Source organism: Gopherus evgoodei, chromosome 1 (genome assembly GCF_007399415.2).
Source record: "Gopherus evgoodei ecotype Sinaloan lineage chromosome 1, rGopEvg1_v1.p, whole genome shotgun sequence".
NCBI classification, from domain to species: domain Eukaryota; kingdom Metazoa; phylum Chordata; order Testudines; family Testudinidae; genus Gopherus; species Gopherus evgoodei.
In genome coordinates, this window is record NC_044322.1 from 188,846,373 (window position 1) to 188,874,013 (window position 27,641).

At 45.3% G+C, this 27,641-nt stretch overlaps 1 protein-coding gene across 2 annotated transcripts; it reads left to right on the plus strand.

Annotated features, from left to right (window-relative positions):
- Positions 1-27,641, plus strand: GJA5 (gap junction protein alpha 5). Of its 2 annotated transcripts, XM_030580606.1 has the most exons (3): positions 1-324; positions 24,418-25,528; positions 27,118-27,641. In XM_030580606.1, the coding sequence occupies exons 2-3, from the start codon at positions 24,442-24,444 to the stop codon at positions 27,126-27,128; spliced, it is 1,098 nt and encodes a 365-aa protein (XP_030436466.1). In that variant the 5' UTR covers positions 1-324; positions 24,418-24,441; the 3' UTR covers positions 27,129-27,641. The 2 variants fall into 2 exon arrangements, with proteins under 2 accessions (XP_030436466.1, XP_030436456.1); XM_030580596.1 differs by lacking the exon at positions 27,118-27,641 and having other exon boundaries at positions 24,418-26,303.

Here is a 27,641-nt window from a genome sequence, read left to right on the forward strand (position 1 = left end):
AAGAGCAACGGGCAGACAGCTGCCAGTGAATGTCAGGCAGAGAGCAGGAGCTGGGAACCCCCAGCTTATATCCTTCAAGCTTTAGAGAATCTCCAGTCAGTCAGCTGGTGTCAGACTACAAGAGGCTGTGTTCCAGGAGCCATCTGGGGCTTGTCTGCCCCATTTAAAGGGTCCTCCCTCAGACAAGGAGCCCGACTGAGCACTGGACACTAGCAGAGAGATGGGTTCCAGCCTGCCCTAGAGTCTGTGCCAAAGCTAACAGTAACCTTCACCCCCCTGCATTGTGTGTTGTTCCATCCACCTGTCCAGAATCAGCAGAAAGAGGTAACAGTTTATGGTTTTCTTATTATTATATTAAAATAACATGTTTGTGTGAGATGGTTATTGATTTAACCAGAGTGTGTATATTTATAAGACAGAGAACAGTGTCTGGTGGCTAGAGTCAGGGATAGGCAGCCAGTCAGGACTCCTGGGTTCAGCTTTTGGCTCTGCAAATGACTTGCTGAAGCCTTGGGCAAATTACTTAGCCCCTCCATGACTTAGTTTTCCCATTTGTAAAATGGAGACAATTCTCACCTTCGCAGGACTGCTGTGAGACTTAATTAAATTCATGTTTGCAAAATGCTTGGAGATTCTCTGAGATGCTAAGGAGGTGAAAGGTAATCAGTAGTACCAGCAGCAGACGACAAAGCAATGCAATGCTTTGTTACTGCTAACACAAGGCTTGCAACTAACCATTTACTTCAGGAAAGATGAAATCTGCCCTGATTTTAACTCTTTAAAACTTTGTTTCTGAATTCAAATGAATCTGACATTCTTGTGTCTCACTTTTTTTTGCTGTGCCTGTCTTGGATTAATACTTCGGGGCAGGGAGAGATTTGGGTGGCAAACATCCTATTAAATTCAAAACACTGAAGATTTTATACTAAAAGAATTAATGTGACTACAAAAAAAAAGGCTCATCTGCTCTCAGGTTCCTTAAATCCTGCTTCCAATCCATGCAGAAAAACCACCCAGTTCTTTTGTGGGCAGGGGTCCCTGTGACCGCATAGTATAACAGGATCAGCCCCACACCATACATGATACACACAGACACACATACATACATATACAGCCTCACAGAAACCCCCTACATTCAGGGTTTACAGATCAACCCAATGAAGAGTGCATCCTCCTGGCTCAGTCTTAGGGTGAAAAAAAAAAGAACTAAGCCAGGAAAAGCAGATCAGATCACTTCATGTGTACAGCAAAGTACCACCAGGGGCAGGGGCAGTTTCAGTTTCATTACAACCACAGCATACCCAACAATAACAACAGTGTGCACCTCTCTAGCAAACAAGTATTAACAAATCAATCCTAAAACCACCCTGGTCAGTTAGGTCTGTATCATTATCATATTTTTATAGATGTGCCTTTATGGACAAATCCTATCAAAATTCATGGGGCTAATAGGGCTCTGTGGAAATTGAATAAGGCTCTATAGAAATGACTATAAATAACCTAAAGAATTTAATATTGTTCTCCTTTCCACATATTTTTGTTTGTTTGTTTTTGTCTATACAATTGAATTCCATAGCAGGGATATAATTGTCTATTTAATAACATATGAAGGTTCAACAAAACCTGTAGAAAAGTTATCCTTTTCTATTGCATAAGATTTTTCTATAAAGAGGACATATAGTACCAAGAGTTAAGTTTGCTGCTCAAGGCCACACAGCAAGTCAGTGGCAGAGCTGTGATTAGAATTCAGGAACTCCTGGTTCTTGACCCTCCACTCAGTTCACAAGAACAACCTTCACTTCTCAAATGACTTGATCTGTTTTAGTTGATGTAAGCAAGTAAGGATCACTGCAAAAGTATAATGTGGATGGGAAAGAAGGACTACTTCTGACTACATGTGGGGTCACTGGAGGGAAGGAAGGCTACCAGAGAAAGCGTTTGGTGAAACCATTATGCAGAATATAGTTTTCTTTTGCCAAAGCCCACATCACACGTTCATCAGATTTGTTTTCTGCCAGCAGCCATAGCTCAGATTGGCTGGAATCTCAGCATTTGTTTTCACCACAGAAGGCAAGCATTAAATAGAAATGAATGATGGGAGTAGACATGAGTATGAGTAATGAGCACAGCCAACATTAGCTAGGATGAAAACATTTTTAGAAGGGATATAAACCTTCCTGCTTTAGGACATAAGGCAACCTCTATGTGAAGGGATTAGGAAGACATGTCCCCTGTGGGCAGGTCATTCCATATTTGTCCATAAAGAGGTTTCTTGCCCCATCCTCTGCCATAGTCAAAGATGAGATTCTGGAGTGCCCTGCCTCTGATCTGAGCTGGTATGGCATTTCCTATGTTCCTGTGCTCCAAATAAAGCATCCTGTATTTGGGGTTTATTTTAACTTTTGGAGCTGTGCATGTATTTATATTTAGAATGTTTCTTTTGTTTTTCTGGTGTGCAAGGCATGCCTGGCTAAATAAGAGACCCCCCCTTGCATCACAGGAACTTAGCTTGATTGGCTGGGTTTTAATAAGAGAGTCCTAAAACACCACTCAGCACCCTCTTTAGTTTTGGTCCCATAGTAACTTCCTTAGCTGTGGTTGGCATAAGTGAGGGGGCAGCCCCATCTCTTTTAATTTAAAGGAAGGTTTGAAACCAGGGCTTGTTATCTAAGAGAGGAGGTGCATGAACTATGTGTATTAGCAACTGGATGGGACAGTGTGAAGCCAGCAGTCAGTGCAAGGCGTCTGCAGTGAGGAACAGACCAGGGTGACAGAGAAACCCCAAGAATGGTGGAAAACACATGAAACTGATATTTTTTAAGAAGCAAAAAAGATGGATAATTGGATTTGAGAGAGAGAAAGTGCAAAGAACAGAGAAAAAGTGGGGGGGGGCAGTGGGGAGGAGACAGAGAGGGACAGTGTGGAGAGAGAGAGACAGAAAGGGAGTAGGTGGAGAGAAAGAGGGAGAAAGGCAGAAAGTGGTGGTGGGGGAAAACAAATGACAGACAGATAGACAAAGTGGTGAAAAGAAGGGGAGAAGAGAGAGAAAGATTAAAGGAGTATAGAACAAAAAACTGAAAAGAAGACTATATCAGAAGAAGAAGAAGGAGCCCCAGGAAGAAGGAGGAGACCAGAGAGGAGATATTGAACATCAGGTAAGTAAAAAATGTCATTTAGAAAAAAAGAATAGAGCTGTAGAGGTATTAGGGAGAAGTCACACTGCTAGACTCAAGGGGGAATGGTGGTGGGGGTGAAGATAAGGGTAGCCATAAAAAGAATAAGAACTTGGATACACATTCTTTTTTCCATTTATTTCTATAACATGCAGACTAGTACTAAGGACAATTATGGCCATTCTAAAAATTTAACTCCTTTCATTACAAGCAACTACAATAGTTACAGATGAACCTGTCGCTAGTGAGCTGGGATACCTCTCAATGAGGTGGAATGAAAGCCCCAAATAGCCTTGTTACAGTGAAATGTGCAGATTGCAGCACTGGTTAAAGTTAATCTCAGCTTTTCGTGAAGCTGTCCTGAGGCAGGAGGGTGTGGGGAACTTCTTGCTATTGAAAGGGTTCAATGTATAAATGCTTCACACAGTAGATTGGGAGCAGCTTTCTTCTAATGAATGCTGAATGCTTTTTAAAATGTTCCAGTTTCATTTCCTTGTGGGTGTCACATCCCAGCTCTACCGTTACATAGAGCCTGAGAATGCTGCATGACATTCCTAGGGAGAGCAATGGAAATGTACAGTGCCACCTCTGTAAAGTCTCCTTATCATATATATTGTGTGCGATGTGCAGTAACTGAGACTCAGAGTTGTAAGCCCTTTGTTCTTTGAACTTCCTCTTGGTTCACATCCTAATTCCAGCAAACCCAGTTAAAAACTGATAACTTTAAAGCCCTACAGAGACAAACACTCAGCACTTTCCATTCTCCTTAGTAGCTTTTCTTGCACCTATTTTCCCCCAACTACCTTTTTTTTTTTATTTTTGCATTGTTTACCTTTTAATATTGAATATTTGTGGTACTATAGTAACAGAGTTCAATACATAACCAGCTGGAAATTGTTGCCTTTATTCTTCCCACTGTGGGAGAGCTAGTGACGGCGCTTGTCATGGGAGACAGAGCCTTTCATCTCCTAATTGCTTGGTCCAAACCAGTCAAAGGTTTGTAGTGACCCTATGTAATCGCACTCTACCTAGCTAGCTAGCTATAGTCTCTGAGCACCTTTCACATTAAATCCATGCCGCAATAGCGAAGTCTCTGGAGGATTTTGTGACATTCTCAGGGCAGTTCAATTGCCTAGCTAAATTGAGTAGTTGTTGCAGTCCAGTTGATAGAATATATATAACCACATTGTAAGGGACTAAATCAACAGCCTATTGGCAAAACTCACACGAGACGCCCTTAGACTGAATGGGACACCACTACTGAGCTCCTGTCTTATCACTAAGCAATGGGGTTTCTACTGGTTAGAGGTGAAGTACATTGGTTGGGTAGCATGTGTGGGAGGTTTGTATTGCTGCTGCCTATGCTGTCCGAGGGGGGAGGGAGGGGGAGAGAGAGAGAAAGAGTGAGAGAGAGACAGTTATTCTACAATCCCCGGACACAGTTGCTACATTTTCATTATAAGCCAAGCAACTATGTACTTCCTCTTTTTCTGAAACTCACCCCAGAGGAGAGAGCAAACATTTCTTTTCCCATCTTTTGATTCTTCTGGTTTGAGAGAATTCCTGAGGGTTCAGAGTTCAAAATACTCGTCCGACTCGCTGAAGCTCTGTTCACTGGGGAACTATGCTAAACATTTCTGCAACTATAAGCATCAGCTATTTTTTTCCTCCCTATGTTATATTTTCTCCCAATACTTTGGGATCTGGAATTCCAGAGCTTTGCTAGAAGGAATTTGCAGCTTACCAGAAAATGCAGAACTTCCTATCGCAACCCTTTTTCCTTTTTGACCTTCACACAGATTTCACACATTCTGCTCTGATTTGGTCTCATTTCTGACTTATCTCAGTGTATTGAAAATAGACTAGCAGGAATCAGTAATTCAGCAGTCCAGCATGGTTGTCACAGAGCATTCCAGGGCATATGTGGCACATAAGAACGGCCATACTGTGTCAGACCAAAGGTCCATCCAGCCCAGTATCCTGTCTATCGACAGTGGCCAATGCCAGGTGCCCCAGAGGGAGTGAACCTAACAGGTAATGATCAAGTGATCTCTCTCCTGCCATCCATCTCCACCCTCTAACAAACAGAGGATAGGAACACCATTCCTTACCCATCCTGGCTAATAGCCATTAATGGACTTAACCTCCATGAATTTATCCAGTTCTCTTTTAAACCCTGTTATAGTCCTAGCCTTCACAACCTCTTCAGGCAAGGAGTTGCACAGGTTGACTTCCTTTTGTTTTAAACCTGCTGCCCATTAATTTCATTTGGTGGCCCCTAATTCTTATATTATTGAAACAAGTAAATAACTTTTCCTTATTCACTTTCTCTACACCATTCATGATTTTATATACCTCTATCATATCCTCCCATAATCTCCTCTTTTCCAAGCTGAAAAGTCCTAGCCTCTTTAACTTCTTCTCATATTGGACCCATTCCCAAACCTCTAATCATTTTAGTTGCCCTTTTCTGAACTTTTTCTAATGCCAGCATATCTTTTTTGAGATGAGAAGTCCACATCTGTATGCAATATTCAAGATGTGGGCGTACGATGGATTTATATAAGGGCAATAAGATATTCTCCATCTTATTCTCTATCCTTTTTTTAATGATTCCTAACATCCTGCTGCACACTGCGTGGACATCTTCACAGAACTATCCACAATGACTCCAAGATCTCTTTAATGATTAGTTGTAGCTAAATTAGCCCCGATCATATTGTATGTATAGTTGGGGTTATTTTTTTCAATGTGCATTAATTTACATTTATCCACCTTAAATATCATTTGCCATTTTGTTGCCCAATCACTTAGTTTTGTGAGATCTTTTTGAAGTTCTTCACAGTCTGCTTTGGTCTTATCTTGAGCAGTTTAGTAACCGAGACCACCGACCAGGGAAATAACCCACTTCCTTCCCTGATGGACCAAGGGACAAACCCCACCCATGTACTTATCCACTACACCGATACTGACTTGGACTCCTTATTCATTCCATGGGTGGCATACCCAAGCCCACTTATCCACTGACACTTTAAAAACCTTTGCACCCCAATCTGGGTCTATGCCGGTTATGTGATATGTATGTATGTTTTCATCCTTACAAACGATATCTGTAACCCTCCATAACCCATGCCTGACCCCAGATGTACAGTACCTTCCCTCTTAACTCGTGTATATTTCATTTCATTCACTTTAATAAAATTCTTCATCTGCAAACTTTAGCACCTGTTTAGCCCTTTCTCCAGATCATTTATGAACAAGTTGAATAGGATTGGTTCTAGGACTGACCCTTGAGGAATACCACTAGTTACCCCTCTCCATTCTGAAAATTTACCATTTATTCCTACCCTTTGTTCCCTGTCTTTTAACCAGTTCTCAATCCATGAAAGGATCTTCCCTCTTATCCCATGACAACTTAATTTCTGTAAGAGCCTTTGGTGAGGGACCTTGTCAAAGGCCTTCTGGAAATCTAAGCACGCCTCGGGTGTTGCGTGAGGCACGAGGACGAAGTCTTAAAATTAGAAATGGCCCTCAGGAGACACCTGGCAAACTGTGATCTTTGGGATCAGAATATACAAAGAGGAAAATAAATCAATTTTCTGGCTATTAACAGAAAACAGAGAGATCCTTGTTAACAACACTCTACATTCCAGAACTTTCCTGAAACAAAGAAATACTTATAGCCATACAATAAGTAATGCAAACTATAAAGCAAACTGCCTACTGTAAAGGAATAAGGGGTCAACCTCTTCTAATGGAGGAACTAGAGAGAGCTTTGCTACACCAGTGCTTCTGTCCCTGTTTGTAAGGCAGCATTGCCTGTGCTATTACTGACATGCCTTGAGAGCTGAACTGGTTAAAATTTTTCCTATAAAATTGTATTTTTCATCCAGAAAAAAAAAAGAGGCTCCCTGCCTCACTCAGTGCACAGGACTGATTAGCTCTGGGGATGATTCAGGTTGGTGTAGTGAAAGAAGCTGGTGTTTTGAGGACACCTGCTTTATTTGATGCAGACGCTGGAAGTGTGTGGTGAATAAGTTAGGGAATAGCAGGAGAAAAAAGGACCGTCTCATGAGTAAGGCAGTTGAATGCTACCCTGAAGAACTGGATGCCGTACTGGTTTCTGCCACAAAGTTTCTATTGTGCAATGCTAGACAAGTCACCATACTTTTCACAGATGGTCACTACTTCTGTATTCCTCATTTTCTGGGTGCCCAGCTTGAGGCCCTCATGCCTGACTTACAGAGATGCTGAGCAAACACAGATGAAGCAACTGAAGTCAATGAGAACTGTGCTTTTAACGATAGGCACCGACTGTGTGGGTGCTCTGGGGCTGGAGCACCCACAGGGAAAGATTTGCAGGTGCTCTCCACTCACCAGCAGCCAAGCTCCCCCCTGCCTCTTCCCTTGAGTGTGCCGTGTTCCTGCTCCCTCCCCTCCCTCCCAGCACTTCTGCCCGCCGCCAAACAGCTGTCTGGCGGTGCTCTGGGAGGGAGGGTAGGAGCAGGGACACAGTGTGCTCAAGGGAGGAGGCGGGGAAGATGCGGGACAGAGGTGAAGATTTGGGGAAGGGGGTGGAATGGAGGCAGGGTGGAGGCAGAGCAGGGGTGGGAAGAGGCAGGGTGGGAGTGGGGACTTGGGGAAAAGGTGGAATAGGGGCAGGGCTGGGGGTAGAGGGAAGTCGAGCACCCACCAGCAGGAGCAGAAGTCGACGCCTATGCTTTGAACCTATGAAGTGCCGTGTAGTGTTAGGTACTCTGAAAAAGCAGGTCCTAGGTGTTTCAAATTGGGCGTCCAATATTAAGGGGCCTTCTGGCCTTAATCTCTCTGTAGCTCCGTTCCCTGTCGGTAAAATGGGACAATACTACCCCTTCACCTCACAGAGATGTTGTGAAGATAAATTAGTGTTTGTGAAGTACTCAAAACTATAGTGATGAGCACCATAGAAAAGTCCACAAGGAAATAATAATTCTGGCTTCAGAGCAGGGTTTGAATAATGTATAGTAAAATAAGGCATGTAATCTTACACTGAACAAAGAGAATAAGATAAAATATCAAATAGCTGCTCATTTAGTGAGCATCATCCATCCTGAGCACTGAAGGAAGCAGAGGTCCTGTGGAATCATAATATGTGATCATGTACTTACAGACTGTATTATAATGCATATACACAAAAGGGCTGAATGAAGAATGCACAAGTAACCTTAATACTGGCATTTCCTAACTGTTGAGTGGTGGGCTAGGCAACCTTATTAAGATGCCTTCAACAGTGTGTGTGTGTGTGTGCGCGCGCGTGCGTGCGTGCGCGCATGCGCAAAATAAATTTTCTTGTAAATCACAGTTTTAAAATATTATGGGCCAAATTCATTCTTGGTGTTACTCCACTGAATTCAGCTTGACTATGCCAGGGCTCAGTTTGGCTATGGTAATGAATGCATGATTCTACACTGATCAAGAACAGAAAGCATCAGGTTCCACAGACCAAACAATAATACTCAGAGCCATTTAACTCAGCAACTGGAAAAGTTTAAAATTTCCACCAACTCTTCAGATTAAAATGTTCTGCATCAGGCTGCCTTGCATGTATGACATATCTCAGATGTATCCACCTGAAGGTGTTCAGTGAGGGCCATGTGTGTTCAGGGGGTGAGAACTAATTCAAATGCCTTATCTTCTCACTCCCCTTTTTTGTGAACTCTGAGATTTTCCACATTTGGCGTGTGGAAGGAAAGGACACTTCATCAAGGAAGAGCTGAGGGGCCAGGCATCAGTGTGATCCTCACAAACATCTCAATGAACTGAGAACAGGGACTAGGGAGTGGAGGGATATCTGACCTACACATAAGCCGGTCCAAAGGGACAGGAGAAGAACCTGAGTGAACATGCAAGTCTACTCTGTTAAGCAAGAGTGATTGGAAACCAGGATGGTCCAGATCTATGCACAGATCTGACCATTGGCACAAAGCCTGGAAACCAGTCTGTTTCATTGCATGCCTTGGTAAGGAAGACCAGGCTGCTCTCTCTCTCTCTCTCTCTCTCTCTCTCTCTCTCTCTTTCACACACACACACACACACACACACACACACACACACACACACACACACACACACGATTGGGAAGACATCACTTGACTAATCACTGCTTGTTCTCTGTAACTGCATATGAAACAGCCAATGTCAGTAAAGAGGGATCACACAGTGCTGTGTTAGGTTTTAGTACCACTTTATGCTCCAACTGTCAGACACCTACTGAATTTTAAGGGGCACACCTACTTTGACAGGTGCATTTCTCACTCTTCTGCATTATCACTTCTATTTTAACATATATCTGTCCTCCCCAAAAAGTACTGGTCTACACTAGGAAATTAGGTCAGGACAACTATGTCACTCAGGAGTGTGAAAAATCCAATCCCTCAATGACACAGTTAAACCAACCTAACCTCTGGTGTAGACAGCTCTAGGTTGACAGAAGAATTCTCCTGTTGACCTAGCTACTGCCTCTTGGGGAGGTGGATTAACTACACAGATGGGAGAAGCCCTCCATTCCAGACCCTGACACTGAAGAAAAACAATATCCAGTGGATGCAGGCTGTATATATTCCTCTAATTGGATCGGTGGCCTGTAAAACATTCAACAAGTGACATCCTCTTGAGAAGTGCTCCTTACTGGCTCAACCAGTGTATATGTTGAGGATGGCAGGATTGCAAGGGGTAGTCCCTGTTAGTTTCCCTCGAAGAAGCTCTTCCTAGTGTCAAGAGACCACCATGTCCCAGTTTGAGCATGAGCTCCAGTTTGTGATGGAATCTGTTAAAGCAGAGCTCTCTGTAGCAGTCTATAGTACATAGGTTTGGGAGTCAGGGCTCCGTCACCTGGTCTGCCTCCAATTCAATGTGCGGCCTTGAACAAGCCACTTTGGCCCAGATCCTCAAAAGTATTTAGGTGTCCAACTCCTATGATTTCAATGAGAGTTAGGCACTTCTGGGCCTTAGTCTCTCTCCACCTCAATTCCCCCATCTCCATAATAAAGATAATGGCACTTTCTTTCTTCACAGGGTGTTATGAGGCTTAATTACATACTGCTTTGAGATACATAGATGAGCGGTATTATGGAAAAGTCTTATTATCTAAGCTCTGTCTGTCTGTGATGGGATCTGGACAGCTAAAAGCACTCTCTGTGTGTGAATGGCCAGCAAGTGATTAGCACCTCTGCAGGACATGAGGGCCAGATTCTCACTTCCCATGCAGCTCCTTTTGTCCTGCTCAGGTAGCGCAAAGGAGCCAGAGAGTCTGGCTGTAACTGGACAATTGAAAATCCCCCCTTTGAGGGAATGGTTCTCTTCACTGGGGTGAAGCCAGCAGAGCTGGCTCCTCCAACAAAAACATCTTTCTCTCCAGTGTAGGATGCATGTTGGGAGGGGGAGGTGCTCTACTCTGCCAATGCTTACCTGGTGTATGATCTTCCCGGGGCGGCTCTAGACATTTCGCTGCCCCAAGTATGGCAGCATGCCGAGGGGGGCGCTCTGCCAGTCGCCAGTCCCGCAGCTCTGGTGGACCTCCCGTAGGCGTGCCTTCGGTGGAGCAGCGGGGACCAGCGGACCCTCCGCAGGCACGCCTGCGGGAGGTCCACCAGAGCCACGGGACAAGAGGACCCTCCGCAGGCATGCTGCCGAAGGCTGGCTGCCTGCCGCCCTGCCGGGGACCAGCAGAGCACCCCCCACGGCTTGCCGCCCCAAGCACGCACTTGGCGTGCTGGGGCCTGGAGCTGCCCCTGGATCTTCAGGTTCCCTGACATCTCCCACTTCCCCATCACACCTCGGCCCCACTTCAACCAGATGTCAGATACATGAGAGATCAAGCCACTATTTTCTTTTCTTTCTCTCTCTCTCCAGTTAACAGACCTTTGGCAGATAAATGAATATTTGCCTGAGAGTTTCTTTGAATGTGCATGGTCAGTATGTCCAAATCAGGGTCCCATGCCATCAGGGCCGGTTTTAGGCTGATTCCACCAATTCCCTTGGATCAGGCCCCGCGTCTAAGAGGGCCCCACACCCTACAGAAGAGTGCCTAACTTAAGTGTCTTTTTAATTTTTACTCACCTGGCAGAACTCCAGGTCTTCGGCGCCACTTTGGTGGCACGTCCTTCACTCACACTGTGTCTTTGGTTGCATTTCATTTCGGCGGTGGGTCCTTAAGTGCCATCGAAGACTTGGAGCGAGTGAAGGACCCGCTGCTGAATACCTGGAGTGCTGCCGAGTGAGTCATCCCTGCTGGGGCCCCATCAAAACTATTCGAATCGGGTTCTGCACTTCCTAAAGCCGGCCCTGCATGCCATTTAAAGGGGAGAAGTGAGCCCAGATGGAGCTGATGCATTGCTATAATCAGTCTCTCCACTAATTTTAGAAACATCCTGCAGGGCCAGCGTCCTCCTGTCACCTTTTTGTGGGAAAAGTTAGTGCAAAGTGTTGAGCTCAGCTATTTATGTCACTGCTGCTGATATTCCAGCCAATCCTCCAAAGAGGGGAGCTAGTGGATTTTTGGCATCTCCAGAGCAGAAGAGGAGGGAAGGCTTAGGGAATAAGGAAATTGTGAAGTGCAGAAACTTGTGGCTGTAACAGCCACAGCCACACCCACCTACCTCATCAGTGTGAATTTCTTAACCTTTCTCTGAAGCCATCACCTGTCTGTCAAGGTCAGTGCGTCATCCAGAGCAAGAAGTAATAGTGCATAAATACTGCCTGTCTGTCATTCAGAGTATGTGCTATCAATAAAGGGAAACTAGGAACTTGAACACTTACCTCCTCCAGAAGAAGGTAACACAAATGACAGCCGATATGAGTGCTTTGTACTCAGGCCAGCTTGATGTTCTAACACGTGCTGCTTTTGCTGAAGCATTTTTATCTGAGAATTCTTCTGTCGCAAGGCATAAAGTTGGTTGGATTCCATGTGTAGTCCGGCTCTTTGATATTTGGTTTCCCCTAACATTAATATTGTTCCAGGCGATGATTAAAACTGGGATGGCCACCATTTTATACACAGCTGGTCTTTGTCACATACACTTTCTCTGCTGAACTTCCACTGTTGCCAAGATCTCATGAGTGCACACAGCTCATCTGTTGATCCAGTATAAAGTTAGCAGCCTAAGGGACCGTAACAGGGCAGCCGATTCTAAGACTCTGTATGCATATCCAGAGCTCTTTTGTTGAGTCATCTGGATATCAGGTGATGGGACCCTGCAGATATACAGAAGTATGTTTGCTGAGTCACAGTGGGATTAGATCACAAGGGTCTCCAATTAGCTCCAGTTTAGGAGTATAAAAGGTCTTAGACACACACACACACTCTTCTTTCTTTCTTTCTTTCTTTCTTTCTTTCTTTCGTTCTCAGAAGCAGAAGGAACTAGGAGCAAGGATGGAGTTTTACTGCAGGGAAAACGCCTAGGAACAACCAAGCCCAGGGAGAAAGCTTAGGTCAGATATTTTCAACCTGGGGAGGTCAGAAACAGGTTTCAGGGGACTATGACAAGCTTTCTTCACTTTATGGGATGATGTGGGGAAGGGAGCGGCGGTCCTGAAGCTTTTCTCTGTTGTAACAAAGTCATGACTTCAAAATGTTTGAGAACCCTGGCTGAAGCTCTATGAATGGCTTACTAGCTCACTAAAAAATAAAAAACAGCTGAACAAAAACCTCCAGTCTTATAATGGGACTGGTCTTCAGTGAGGAAGAATCTAAGCTGCAGAGTGGATGAATTAACAAGCAAATAAAATGGTCAGTGATTGAAAATAAACTCTTCTGAGTATGCTCAATAGGCATCTGCTAAGATTTTAGTAGAGCCTAATAAAGTCCTACTTCTGTGACATCACAGACAGCAGAACAGCAGCTACGACTTTCACTTCACTGTTAAGACTATTAAAAATGCACAAAAAATTAACTACTCACATTAATTTTAAGGTTATTAAATCTAAAGACACAAATGTGTGAAAATGGAAAAGATAAGGTTCTCATAATATTATCAGCTTGCCACTCTGCACACAGGCCTTGTTTTCAATACAAATAAAAGGTATGTTTTTAACTTAGTTAACTATCATGAGGTAAGAAGAACAGGAGTACTTGTGGCACCTTAGAGACTAATACATTTATTTGAGCATAAGCTTTCGTGAGCTACAGCCCACTTCTTCGGATGCATAGAATGGAACATATATTGAGGAGATATATATACACACACAGAGAGCATGAAAAAGGTGGGAGTTGTCTTACCAACTCTGAGAGGCCAATTAAGTAAGAGAAAAAAACTTTTGAAGTGATAATCAAGATAGCCCAGTACAGACAGTTTGATAAGAAGTGTGAGAATACTTACAAGGGGAGATAGATTCAATGTTTGTAATGGCTCAGCCATTCCCAGTCCCTGTTCACACCTAAGTTGATTGCATCTAGTTTGCATATCAATTCCAGTTCAGCAGTTTCTCACTGGAGTCTGTTTTTGAAGCTTTTCTGTTGCAACCACACATCACTGAACAAAAACACTAGCCCAGGAACCTATCCTTGCAACAAAGCCCGATGCCAACTCTCTCCACATATCTATTCAAGTGACAACATCATAGGACCTAATCACATCAGCCATACCATCAGAGGCTCGTTCACCTGCACATCTACCAATATGATACAGGCTATCATGTGCCAGCAATGCCCCTCTGCCATGTACATTAGCCAAACCGGACAGTCTCTACGCAAAAGAATTAATGGACACAAATCTGACATCAGGAATCATAACACTCAAAAACCAGTAGGAGAACACTAACCTGTCTGGTCATTCATGATAGACCTGCAGGTGGCAATTTTGCAACAGAAAAGCTTCAAAAACAGACTCCAGCGAGAAACTGCTGAGCTGGAATTGATATGCAAACTAGATACAATCAACTTAGGTGTGAACAGGGACTGGGAATGGCTGAGCCATTACAAACATTGAATCTATCTCCCCTTGTAAGTATTCTCACACTTCTTATCAAACTGTCTGTACTGGGCTATCTTGATTATCACTTCAAAAGTTTTTTTCTCTTACTTAATTGGCCTCTCAGAGTTGGTAAGACAACTCCCACCTTTTCATGCTCTCTGTATGTGTATATATATCTCCTCAATATATGTTCCATTCTATGCATCCAAAGAAGTGGGCTGTAGCTCATGAAAGCTTATGCTCAAATAAATTTGTTAATCTCTAAGGTGCCACAAGTACTCCTGTTCTTTTTGTGGATACAGACTAACATGGCGGCTACTCTGAAACCTGTTATCATGAGGTAAAATCCTAATGAAGAAAGGCAGAATGACATTTTCATGTTAGCAGGTGGAGTTAAAGACTATGAAGGAGCCTAGAGTTCGCCTCAGTCAGCTCATTCCTATGAAAACTCCAAACTGGTGTGTCTTCTACTCCTGGGGGAATTCTGTGGCAAAAAATGCAAAATTCTGCAAATTTTATTTGTCAAAATAATGCAATATAATCACACCAGTTTCACTTATTTGGGTAATTTATTTAAACTACCATACAGAAAAACAATCACAATAACTGTTCAGCATTTCCTAAACAGATGAAAGTTAAATTACAAATACTTGGTAACCATGATCCCGCATTCCAGTTATAATCCCGGATTTTCATTTAAATGACATTACTTTTATTTTGGTGTTTGGTGTTCTATAAAGTAGAATGTCACTTTAAATTGTTCAGACTTTCACACAAGAAAGTCATACAGTTTTACTAATCATTGTCCGGCATTTTTATTTTTTTTTTAATGGATAAGTAAAATAGATCCTGAGCTGTAATCTAATCTTGTGCCTCTCTGGCACAGGAAAAAAAAAAGGAAGAAAGCACATAGACCTTCCTAGCTGAGGATTCTGTTATTGTCATACACAATAAGGCTCCTTTACACCACTCTGGCAAGGTAAAGGAGCCTTAATTAACTAACGGTAGGAACATCAGCAGCCTGCCTGTTTAACTGGTACATTTCTGCTCTGCCTCAGGGACAGAGCCTGCTTCACACTAGGCTTCCAAGCCCAGGATGTAGCAACAGGAACAAGAGGGACAGAGTGAGTCTCTCTCTCTTTTAGGATGATCAGACAGCAAGCATGAAAAATCAGGACAGGGTCGGGGGTAATAGGCTTCTATATAAGAAAAAGCCTCAAATATCTGGACTGTCCCTATAAAATCGAGACATCTGGTCACCCTACTCACTCATTGGCAAGCAGGCTGGCACCCAGCCCCATCCCCTTAATGTCTCTCCAGGGACGCATGCCCAGTCTCCCTCCTCCCCCCAGTGGTGATCTTTCTGCTGCCGGCTGCTGCCAGCAAATGTGCCCAGGCTGTGTTCCGCACAGGTTTCTTTGCTCCTCCATTTTTCTGCGGGTGAGCCAAGAAATCTGCAGAAGGTATGAATTCTGCACCTCCTCCCCACAGGACATAGGATTCCCCCAGGAGTAGTCTTCAGTAGAATTTTACCTCATGTTAGCTACTTGAGTTAAAAACACACCTTTCTTTCTAGTGAAGATTCAACCCATAGTATAAAGTTAGGTATGTATTTAAACAGTCCAATTAGTCATGGGGAAATATTATGAATGTGAAATGTGGGTAAGTTAATGTTACTCCAATAACTCTTTCCATTATTTCTGGATTTTTCATATACTTTATTTTTTCACCTTAATCTTGCATTAATTTAGATTTTTATATTTAATTCATGTCTAGATCTGCAGAGTCCTGTAACTTGAGCAACAAGTTTTAGCGCTTTGGAAACATCGGAACACTGTACACAATTACAGTGTGTGACAGAAACCATTAGAACTGATGAGAAGTTGAGCTAAATCCATGATTCAAGTCCACAGAAGACCAGTGTGGCAACTATTTGGATTTAAAATTTTACTGCAAAAGAGGGCACTGGAAATTTTTGCCTTAGCAAACGGTATACAGAGAAAAGCCAACTAGCATTAACCATTGTTGATAGGATATAATCATATTGGCAGTATCAGTCACCCATCTACTTCAAATTATGGGTGGCTCCCTAGCAAAGGCAGAATCCTAAAAGAACACATGCAAGTAGTAGACATGCACATGCATAAGATGAGAGAAAAGTGTACAGCTGAATCTCAGTTCACTGTGCCCTGTGGAAAAAACATTTCATACATACAACTATGCCATGGCACATTGGACTCACTGGTAACATAGACTATTTACAGAGTTATCTGGAGATAACAGGGTAGATACCACATCATTCCCATTATGGAGTTACCAAGCAACATCCAAGAAACATGATCCATCATTTCATAGTAACTATTCATAAATAACTCATATCACCAACATATCAACCTACATTTAATTCTTTGTCTGTTTATAGTGTTTTCCCACAACATTAAACTAAAGTCAGAAAATTCAGACAGTGTGCCATACAGGATCAGCCTGAGACCCATCCACTCACTCTGCCCAGTCCCATTTGTGGCATGTCCCCTCTCCATCCTGAAACATTCCCTACATGGAGTGGGGGAAGTGAACAGCCACCTAGTAATTCTCCTCTGTCAGGGGGAATTTCTGGCTATCCCTTAAGTGCAGCCTGCAGGAGCATAGAGCAGCCAAAGCCAGTTTTGAGGATTAAGCTCACAATGAGCTGTAACTGGAGGACACTGTACATATATATTGTAGTATAAAGCACAATGTGCAGTGTTACATTTTACTCCCCACACTATTTAACAAAGGGGTAACTTATTGTTACAATAATAATCATATCCTTTGTGACAAAGTTCCTCCTCTACCTTGGTGGGTCCTGCGCTTATTGGTAGATTTGCTCACCTCAATGATCTTCCCCACAGTCTGGATCAACTCCTCCTCTGTCTGATCAGGAGTTGGGAGGTTTGGGGGGAACCCGGGCCCACCCTCTACTCTGGATTCCAGCCCAGGGCCCTGTGGATTGCAGCTGTCTATAGTGCCTCCTGTAACAGCTGCATGACAGCTACAACTCCCTGGGCTACTTCCCCATGGCCTCCTCCAAACACCTTCTTTATCCTCACCACAGGACCTTCTCCTGGTGTCTGGTAACGCTTGTACTCCTTAGTTCTCCAGCAGCACACCTTCTTACTCTCAATTCCTTGTGCCTCTTGCTCCCAGCTCCTCACATGCACTTCCTCTCCTCTGGCTCTCCTCTCGCTGACTGGAGTGAGCTCCTTTTTAAATGCAGGTGCCCTGATTAGCCTGCCTTCATTGGCTGCAGGTGTTCCAATTAAGGCAGACAGGCTGATTAGTTCTAGCAGGTTCCTGATTACTCTAGTGCAGCCCCTGCTCCAGCCACTCAGGGAACAGAAAACTACTCATCCAATGACCAGTATATTTGCCCTCTACCAGATTCCTGTACCCCACTGGCCTGGGTCTGTCACATATCCCTCCTCCCTGCTCAACACTAAGGGGCTGGGCAGCTTGGGATGCCAGACAGTGCACACATGACGAGCCATTGGCATTACTGTGATGGCTCTCTGCTCTGTGTTGCACACGGAACTGGAAAGGTTGGAGGGATAAGAACCACCTGGTCACCCTTGTGTTCTTCTTGTTCCACTGCATCCATTGAAGAGGGGCACGGTTGATCACGAGGACAAATCTGCTCCCAAGCAAGTAGTAGTGCAATGCCTCCATGGCCCATTTTACAGCGAGGCACTCTCTCTCCATCACTGCATATTTTTGTTCCCTTGGAAGGAGTTTCCTACTGAGGTAGAGAAATGGGTGTTCTTCCTCCCCGACCATCTGTGATAGAACGGCCCCCAATCCTATTTCCGATGCATCAGTCTGCAGGATAAATTCCTTGGTGAAATCAGGGGCTATCAGTACAGGGTTACTGCAGAGGGCACTCCATAGGTCTGTGAATGCTTCCTCTGCTGCTTCAGACCATCTCACCAGATCAGGTCCACGGGTTTTCACTAGGTCTTTCAGGGGGGTTGCCCTTGTGGCAAAGTGGGGGATAAATCGTTGGTAATAACCCGCTACACCTAGGAATGCCCGGATTTGTTTCTTGCAACGTGGTCGGGGCCAATTTTGGATGGCCTCCAACTTGTTCACTTGGGGTTTTACCAGACCTTTTCCCACAATGTAGCCAAGATATTTGGCCTCCGTAAACCCTACAGAGCACTTGGCAGGGTTTGCTGTAAGGCCAGCTCACCTGAAGGTATCAAGGACTGCCTCCACCTTCTCTAGGTGGGTTTCCCAGTCTGGGGTATGAATGACCACATCGTCCAACTAGGCAGCTGCATAACTGTTATGCGGGCATAATAGCTTGTCCATGAGGCGCTGGAAAGTAGCTGGGGCCCCATGTAGTCCAAAAGGGAGGACAGTATATTGAAAAAGACCCTCTGGTGTAGAGAACGCAGCCTTTTCCTTTGCGTCTTCTGCAAGGGGAATCTGCCAGTACCCCTTTGTCAAGTCTAGGGTAGTCAAGTACCGGGCATTACCCAGATGGTCCACTAGCTCATCTATGCGAGGTATGGAGTATGTGTCGAACTGGGATACTTCGTTTAGTCACTGGAAGTCATTGCAAAACCTTGTGGTGCCATCCGATTTGGGCACCAGCACGACTGGGCTGGACCACTGACTGTGGGATTCTTCAATGATCCCCAACTCCAGCATTTTTTTTACTTCTGCTTTTATTTCCTCCCTTTTGGCCTCTGGCACCCAATAGGGCCTCATTGTTATTCTGGCCCCAGGATTCGTGATGATGTGGTGATATGTCTCGGTTGTTCGACCCAGTTTTGTCAAGAACACATCTTGGTTCGGGAAGATCATCTCAGACACCTCATTCTTCTGGTCTGGTGTTAAATCAGGATACACTCTCACCTTTTTGGAAGGCTTGTTTTCCTGGGTTAGGTCTTTTTGGACAGTTATGCATGCCTCTTGTGCATGCCAGGGTTTCAGAAGGTTGATGTGATAAATCTGTTCTTGTTTTCGGCGTCCTGGCTGCCGCACCTTGTAGGTTACTTCCCTCATGGGTTCAACCACCTCATAGGGCCCCTGCCATTGGACCAGAAGCTTGCTTTCTGCTGTGGGTACCAACACCATCACCCAATCCCCTGGTTGGAACTGTCGGACTTTTGCCTGGCGATTGTAATGGGTTCTCTGGGCCTTCTGTGCCTTTTCCAAACGTTCCCGTACAATAGGGGTGACCCGGGCTATCCGGTCTTGCATCTGTATTACATGTTCTATTACATTTCTCCCCTCATTGGGTTCTTCTTCCCAGATCTCTTTGGCGATATCTAGTATGCCACGGGGGCGACGCCCGTATAATAACTCGAAGGGGAAAAACCCAGTTGAGGCCTGAGGTACCTCCTGGATAGCAAACATAAGATAGGGTAGTAGGGTGTCTCAATCCTTCCCGTCCCGACTTACCACCTTCCTTATCATAGCCTTGAGGGTTTGGTTAAACCTTTCGACCAACCCATCAGTCTGCGGATGGTAGATTGACGTTCTCAGGGTATATGGAGCAACGTACAGAGGTCCTTCGTTCGTTTTTACATAAATGGGGTTCCTTGGTCTGTTAGTAACTCCTTTGGTAGCCCCACTCAGGCAAAGATTCCCACCAGCTCTTTGGCTATCGTTTTAGAGGCTGTGTTCCGCAGGGGGACAGCTTCTGGGTAGCGAGTAGCACAGTCCAAAACAAGTATATATTGGTGGCTCTGAGCCATCTTCTCTAGGGGTCCCACTAGGTCCATGGCTATTCGCTCGAAGGGGACCTCTATGATGGGAAGGGATACTAAAGGTGCCCTCAAGTGGGGACGGGGACTGTGCAGCTGACACTCTGGACAGGATGCACAGTACCTCTGCACTTCTTCATGAACTCCAGGCCAGAAGAACCATCGTAGGACTCGTGCCAGGGTCTTCTCTACCCCCAAGTGCCACCCAGAAAGATGACTATGAGCAAGACAATACAGTGTTCTGGTGTTTTTGAGGTACTAGGATCTGCTGTACCTCCTGCCCCTGTACTGGTGCAACCCGGTATAAGAGATTCTTCTTCATTATGAAGTAGGGTCCTGGTCCTTGGGTTTTCCCTTCCACGGGGACCCCATCTATTTCAGTCACCTCCTTTCTAATGTTGTCATACCTTGAGTCTTCAGCCTGGTCCCATCCAAAATTTCCTCTTCCAGGGCTAATCTGCCCAAGATCTAGGGGCCCAGTCTCTGTTGCCTCTACTGGTTCAGAAGCGTTAGGGTGGGGGGTCAGACTTGGGTGCTTCTCCCTCCTGGGTGGCCTCCTTTTCAGCTGCTTGGGTCTGCCTACCTACGAGAGCGACCCACTGGCTTTGAGTCAGTATTCGGGTTTCCAAGCCTTCGCTGACCTCTTTTCCCTTTTCGACTTTCTACCCTGTCTGAGAATGGAAAATAAATCACGGGATATTTCAGAGAAGACTGGGGGTTGACAGTCTACTGTGGATGCCTCACTTACTTCAGAGTTCCCCTCTTTCTCCAATCCTCCTACTGGGAGTAAGTCTCCAAAACCTGGGAAGTCCCTCCCTATGAGCACCGGATATGGGAGTTTAGGGACTACACCTGCTGCTACCTCAGTAGTGTTCCCCTGAATCTCAATTTTTACTGGGATAGTGGGGTAATAACCAACTGTCCCATGGACTCATGTTATCCCCGTACGCTTAGCCCGCAGCAGCTGACTGCACTTCATGAGCTTCCCCGAGACAAGCGTGATAGCACTCCCCGAATCAACCAGTGCTGTGGTTTCTAACCCATTTAGCGTTATAGGTCTGGTGTACCTATGTGGGGTTAGTGAGACCCCCACAAGGTGGATTAGGCAGCATGGGTCTCCCAAGTTCCCCAGGTTACACTGCATAGGCTCCTCCGCATTGGGTCGCTGTGCAGCTATATGTCCCCACGCCCCGCAGGCATAACATCTGTATGGGGCCTTAGGCACTCCCCGGTCTCTTGGTTTGGGCAATCTAACATCACAATCCTCTTCTCCCTCAGTGCTCCGACTCTTTGTGGCCTCTGGTGGGCCTTCAGCACCTCTCTTTTTCCACCTGTGATCTCCTGGTTGCCCAGTCACCCGAGCTCTAGGGCTTGGTGCCGCTAGTTTAACCCAGGGTGCCTCTTCCTTAACTGGTCGGGTCAGCTCCCTCGCTGTCCTTCGCCTCTCTACCAGTGCGGCAACCTCATCATAGGTGGAGGGTTCGTTCTGGCTTACCCAGGCACGAAGGTCTAGTGGTAGTCCCCTCATGTATTGGTCGATGACCAGAACCTCTAGTATCTCTTCTGGACTCCGGGACTCCGTTCGCCACCACTTTCATGCGAGATGGATGAGGTCATACAATTGGGACCGCGGGGTTTTGTTTTCCTGGTACCTCCACTCGTGATACCGCTGGGCCCGCACTGCAGTCATTACCCCAGATCTGGTCAGGATCTCTGCTTTCAGCTGGGGTAGTCTGCTGCAGCCTCTTCAGGCAGATCATGGTAGGCCTTTTGGGCCTCCCCACACAGGAATGGGGAAAGGATGCCAGACCACTGATCTCGAGGCCAGGTCTCCTGTAGGGCTGTCCTCTCAAAGGCCAGAAGGTATGCCTCTACATCATCCTCTCGCATCATTTTCTGCAGCCAATGGCTGGCCCATATGATCTGCATCCCATCATGGCCATGGTTCAGCTCTGTAAGGGTCTTTACCTGGTTTACCAGTTACCGCAACATAGCTCGGTCTTGAGAAGCCTGGTCCATCAGCAGGCGATTAGTCTCTTGCTGCAGCCGCACTGCCTCCTGTTGGGCAGCTGCCTGGACAGGGGTAGCCTCCTGCTGGGCTGCTGTAGCTTATATCAATGCCAGCACTAAGTCATCCATTGTAGTGAAAAAAAAAATAAACCCTCTCCTTTTCTTTTTTCTAAATCACCCTCCTTCTTCTGCCGTGCTGTGCACACCAAATCCCAGTGCCGACACCAGTTGTGACAAAGTTCCTCCTCTACCTTGGTGGGTTCTGCGCTTATTGGTAGATTTGCTCACCTCAGTGATCTTCTCCATAGTCTGGGTCAACTTCTCCTGTGTCTGATCAGGAGTTGGGAGGTTTGGGGGGAACTCGGGCCCACCCTCTACTCTGGATTCCAGCCCAGGGCCCTGTGGATTGCAGCTGTCTATAGTGCCTCCTGTAACAGCAGCATGACAGCTACAACTCCCTGGGCTACTTCCCCATGGCCTCCTTCAACCACCTTCTTTATCCTCACCACAGGACCTTCTCCTGGTGTCTGATAACGCTTGTACTCCTCAATCCTCCAGTAGCACACCCTCTCACTCTCAGCTCCTTGCGCCTCTTGCTCCCAGCTCCTCACATGCACTTCCTCTCCTCTGGCTCTCCTCTCCCTGACTGGAGTGAGCTCCTTTTTAAACGTATGTGCCCTGATTAGCATGCCTTGATTGGCTGCAGGTGTTCCAATTAAGGCTGATTAGTTCTAGCAGGTTCCTGATTACTCTAGTGCAGCCCCTGCTCCAGCCACTCAGGGAACAGAAAACTACTCATCCAATGACCAGTATATTTGCCCTCTACCAGACTCCTGTACCCCACTGGCCTGGGTCTGTCACACCTTGTATACTTCAACTTTTGTGCATGTAAAATCTCAACCATATTGCTGCAGTAAATTTTCACAATTCAATGAAGTCTGAAACTCCACTCTCCACAGAAGTTATACAATCTTTGCTCAGGGAGAGTCATTAGCACTTGTAGACAAGACAAGGGATGATTAGGAAAGACTTATGTTTCTTGACCTTTGTGGTGTCCGTATTTCCCTCATGTGGTGATTCTTATTATCTTGCCATTGTAGTTAATACGTTTTCCATTTGTTAAGAGGTCATAAGATACTATGTCTTTGAAAGGGGTGTTTTATTGGGCATATTATCTACATCAAAACATTGTACACTCCTATAGCACATCTGCCCTTGGATCACAACTTCTTCTGCAGATGTTTGCCACATAATGCCCCTGTAAGGTAGGTACGGTGAGTATAATTGGACCAAATTAATCTCTCTTGTATCTCTCTTACTCCAGAGTTACAATAAAGCTGAATCAAGCCCATTATCTCCATATTACAGATGGAGATTTGAGGCACAGAGAGATTAAGTGACGTGACCAGAGGGAGTCTAGCAGATCTGGGATAGAACAGAAACCAGATCTCTCAATTCCTAACCTTGAGCTTTCAGTACAAGATCATATTTCCATGCCTCTTATCTGATCTTTATAACTAACTAATGGTCTTTATAGATAATTTTAGTCCCATGGTACATCTCAGAGGGAGGTTTCTTTTCACCTGAATGATGAATTTTGACTTACAAACTTAAAAATAGCAAGGCCTGATGCTAAGATTTTACAGCATTCCTGTATCAGACAAAGGGGTGTTCTGAAGCAAGAATAAAGATCAGAATTTGGATTACAAGATTGGAAGAGGACCTGAGATCATTGATGGCCCAGAAAATGTTTCTGATTTATGACTGAAAATGTTAGAATTAACTACACATAGCAACAACAAAATGAAATCTTAGAGCTTGGTTGAGGGAAGGGGGGTTCCCTACACATTTATTTTAATGGTGGCACTCAATTCTGAAATGAAACCCAGCAGAATAAGAAGATGCTGCATGCATTTCAAACATCTAGCACATCTGTGCCACTGATGTATCCATTTAAAATAGGCTAGAGCAGAGGGCCAGCATATGCAAGAGGAAGTGAAAGGATACTGCTCAGTCCTATCTTTGGATTCAAATCTCACCTCTCAAAGTATCAGTACATTTGGGGAATCCCAGGAGAACAGTTCTGCTATCCATACAGCAGAAGGAGAACTATCTTAGATGCAGATTCCACAGAGGATAAATTTAAGCTCAGACCACAGAGTAAATATTTCCTGAACCAAGAATAAAGTCGGGTACATCTCAAATAGTTTAGCAGCCCAGTTAACACTCTGTAGTCTTTATACTAATGTACACTTTATAGAAGCTACCACAACCAGAACAGATCAATGAACCATCTAATTTTGTGTTCTGTCTTCAGCAGTGAGGCTCAAAGCCAGATGCTGAACTTACATAGCTATACTACCCTACTGAAGTAGGGGTAGGGAGAGTTTCTTTCACAAGGGTGTTTCAGTACACACATTCACAGCAGATTCCTGACGGACTCTCAGTGCCTTTCAAATGCAGCATTTTCTGATATAAGGAAGGAGTTCCTCTCACCTGTTTCAGAACCTCTCTCTCACCATCCTTTCTCCACAGAGGCTGTGGCTCCACTGAGCAGAGATGGATAACTGGACCTTCCTGGGAGAGTTCCTTGAAGAGGTCCACAAGCATTCCACCGTGGTGGGGAAAGTCTGGCTGACGGTGCTTTTCATCTTCCGGATGCTGGTCCTGGGCACAGCGGCGGAGTCCTCATGGGGAGATGAGCAGTCTGACTTCATGTGTGACACCCGGCAGCCTGGCTGCGAGAATGTTTGCTATGATAAGGCTTTCCCCATCTCCCACATCAGGTACTGGGTCCTTCAGGTCATCTTCGTCTCCACCCCGTCCCTGGTGTACATGGGGCATGCGATGCACACGGTGCGCATAGAGGAGAAGAGAAAAATGAAGGAGGCAGAAATGAGGCCAAAGGGGATTAGAAGCAGTGGCGACTCTTACCACCAACAGGAGTACCCTGTGGCAGAGAAGGCAGAGCTCTCCAGTGGGGAGGAATCAAGTGGGAAAATAATACTCCAGGGTAGCTTGCTGAACACCTATGTCTACAGCATTTTGATCCGCATCACAATGGAAGTGGCCTTCATCGTTGGACAATACATCCTCTACGGGATCTTCCTGCAGACCCTGTACACTTGTCACCGGGACCCCTGCCCTCACCCCGTGAACTGCTACGTCTCGCGGCCCACAGAGAAGAACGTCTTCATCATCTTCATGCTGTCCGTGGCGGTGTTGTCGCTCTTCTTGAGCCTGGCCGAGCTGTACCACCTGGGGTGGAAAAAAGCCAAGCAGAAGTGTGCTAAATCTTACAAACCCAGCCCCACTATGGCTGCTGGCAAACTGGAGCCTGCACCCCAAGTGGAGATGGCTCAAAGTTGCACTCCCCCTCCAGATTTTAATCAGTGTTTGGTCAATTCCAATGGGAAATTCATCAGCCCTTTCAGCAATAAAATGGCCTCTCAGCAGAACACGGACAACTTTGCCACTGAGAGGGTCCACAGTCAAGACAATGCAGCTGGAGAAGGCCAATTTATTCAGATCAACTATGCACAGAGTCCTGAGGCACCCAATGACTCTACCCCCCACCAGGTCTCCAATGGCTATTTCAATGAGAAACGCAGGCTCAGTAAGACCAGCCGCGCCAGCAGTAAGGCTAGGTCAGATGACCTGTCCGTGTGACCTGTTGCCAGGTGGGGCAAGGAGGGAGGGAAAGCCTCAATGCTAAGCAAAACTTCTGCAGTGTGGCCTTTGAACTCCTGCCATTCTGCTCTCTGTTTTATGTCCCTCTGCTCCTTTTTAGTGAATGGCACTGCCCTACTCCAGATAGCACTTCTTTTTAAAACAGGGAGGGGCAAACTTTCCCAATAGACGGCAGACTGGCAACTTGCCAGGAGCCTGAACACAGCACTTAAATTGCAGAAAATACAGCAGATGGTAACCAACCTCATATTTAATGGAGAGGCGCCACCTACAGGGACCACAGGACCTGCCATTCCTAGTCAGATAGAGATGGAACATTGGCTAGCAGGACCTGTAATCTCCAGAGATTGCATCTCCCCTTTAAAAATGAGGCTGGCCATGAGCTGCAATATTGAACTCACCATACACTGGATACCTCACTGTTGCTTTGGAATTACTTTAACATGGAGCTAAATCCACTTTGCAAGCACACGAAGTTACAACTTTTCTCTCCTGAGAAAAACAGAAATAAAACACTAGGCCTTTGAATAAAATGCTTTATATTTTGCTCTCTCTCTCTTCACTTTTCTCTGCCTGGGCCCAGACACATTATCAGGGGTGGCTCCAGGCACCAGCGCACCAAGCATGTGCCTGGAGCGGCAGGACATGGGGGGTGGCTTGCTGGTCACCGTGAGGGCAGCAGTCAGGCTGCCTTCGGCAGCATGCCTGCAGGAGGTCTGCCAGTCCCGCGGTTTCAGCGGCAATTCGGTGGCGGGTACGCCGAAGGCATGGGACTGGCAGACCTCCCGCAGGCATGCCACCGAAAGCCACCTGACTGCCGTGCTTGGGGCGGCAAAATACATAGAACCGCTCCTGCACATTATACCACCTTGCCTTACCTATACCACGTAAATGTGCAATGAATTCTACTTGAATTTTTGACACTATGTACATAGCCCCTTCAAGATTTGACTAGTAGTTAAGAATTGTCTATTTTCCTCAAAAAAATAAAGTGCCTTAGTGTCCAGCTATGAAAATACCTTCATCCCAGGGTCAGGCCAACAGACATATCCTGGCATCCCTGAGATATTATTCAGATTACCTGTTGAAGGGGCCTAAAGAATTTTCCCAAGATACATATTAGACTAGTTTCAAGAGAAATGTCCACTTAACCAAAATAAATAGATTTTCCTATGGATGCAAATATGTCACTGGAAAAAGGAGGGACTATGGTGTGGAAAGACATGATTTTGTTTTCTCTTTAACAAATGTTTTAAGTACATTTAGTTCTTTCGAAAGGGTGCTAGACTGACAGCCCTGGAGAGTGATGTCCTCTGTTCATCCTCAGAAGAGTTACAGCACAGGCAGTGGTTGTGCCAGCTTCCTCCACCTGACTAATGAACCCATTGCCCGGCCAAGGAAACACAACTTCAATCTAGAGTGAGAGTACTCTCTGGCCTCCATGACTCAGTCAGTCCTTGGCAGCTCTGCTGAGTCTGCCAGTTCTTATGATAGGCAACTATTCATTAAGAAATTGACAAACACACCGATTCTTTTCACCATGCCGGTCACCCTGAGCCCTCATCAGATGGCAACACTGGCAATGAGATAAACAAGGATCCCAAAGCAAGGCTGTTCAAGCACCACATAGGATAGTTCCTAGTCCCCAAACCCAACCTTGACCTCCATTCATTTGGTCATTGCAGAACTGAAACAATTAAGTTTATCTTTCCATCTTTGGAGGATAAACTAGCCTAGTCCAACCTACTCCCTTGCATTTACCTTGCCCTTTTGAACATGTGCAGCTGCTTATAAATCGTTGAATTGTGTGCGTATGGGCTTGGAGTGATTTAAGACAGGACTGATCTATTCCTTCTGATACCTGCTGTTGAAAGTGATTGTCACTCCTTGAGTCCAATGCAGTGCATGGTTTGGTACAATTGCCTGCACATGAACCAGGAGGAAAACATTTTAGTTTGTAAGTGATTTATGTACATGTATTTTTGAATCCGGAAAAGACGTATGCTTCCTTGAACAAGAGATTTTAAACAACTGTGCCTAGTTTGTCCTAATAAAGTTCTGATTCCATC

Excerpts from the sequence above, each read along its gene's own strand:
- GJA5 (XM_030580596.1), top strand. The coding sequence starts at position 24,442 with ATGGATAACTGGACCTTCCTGGGAGAGTTCCTTGAAGAGGTCCACAAG.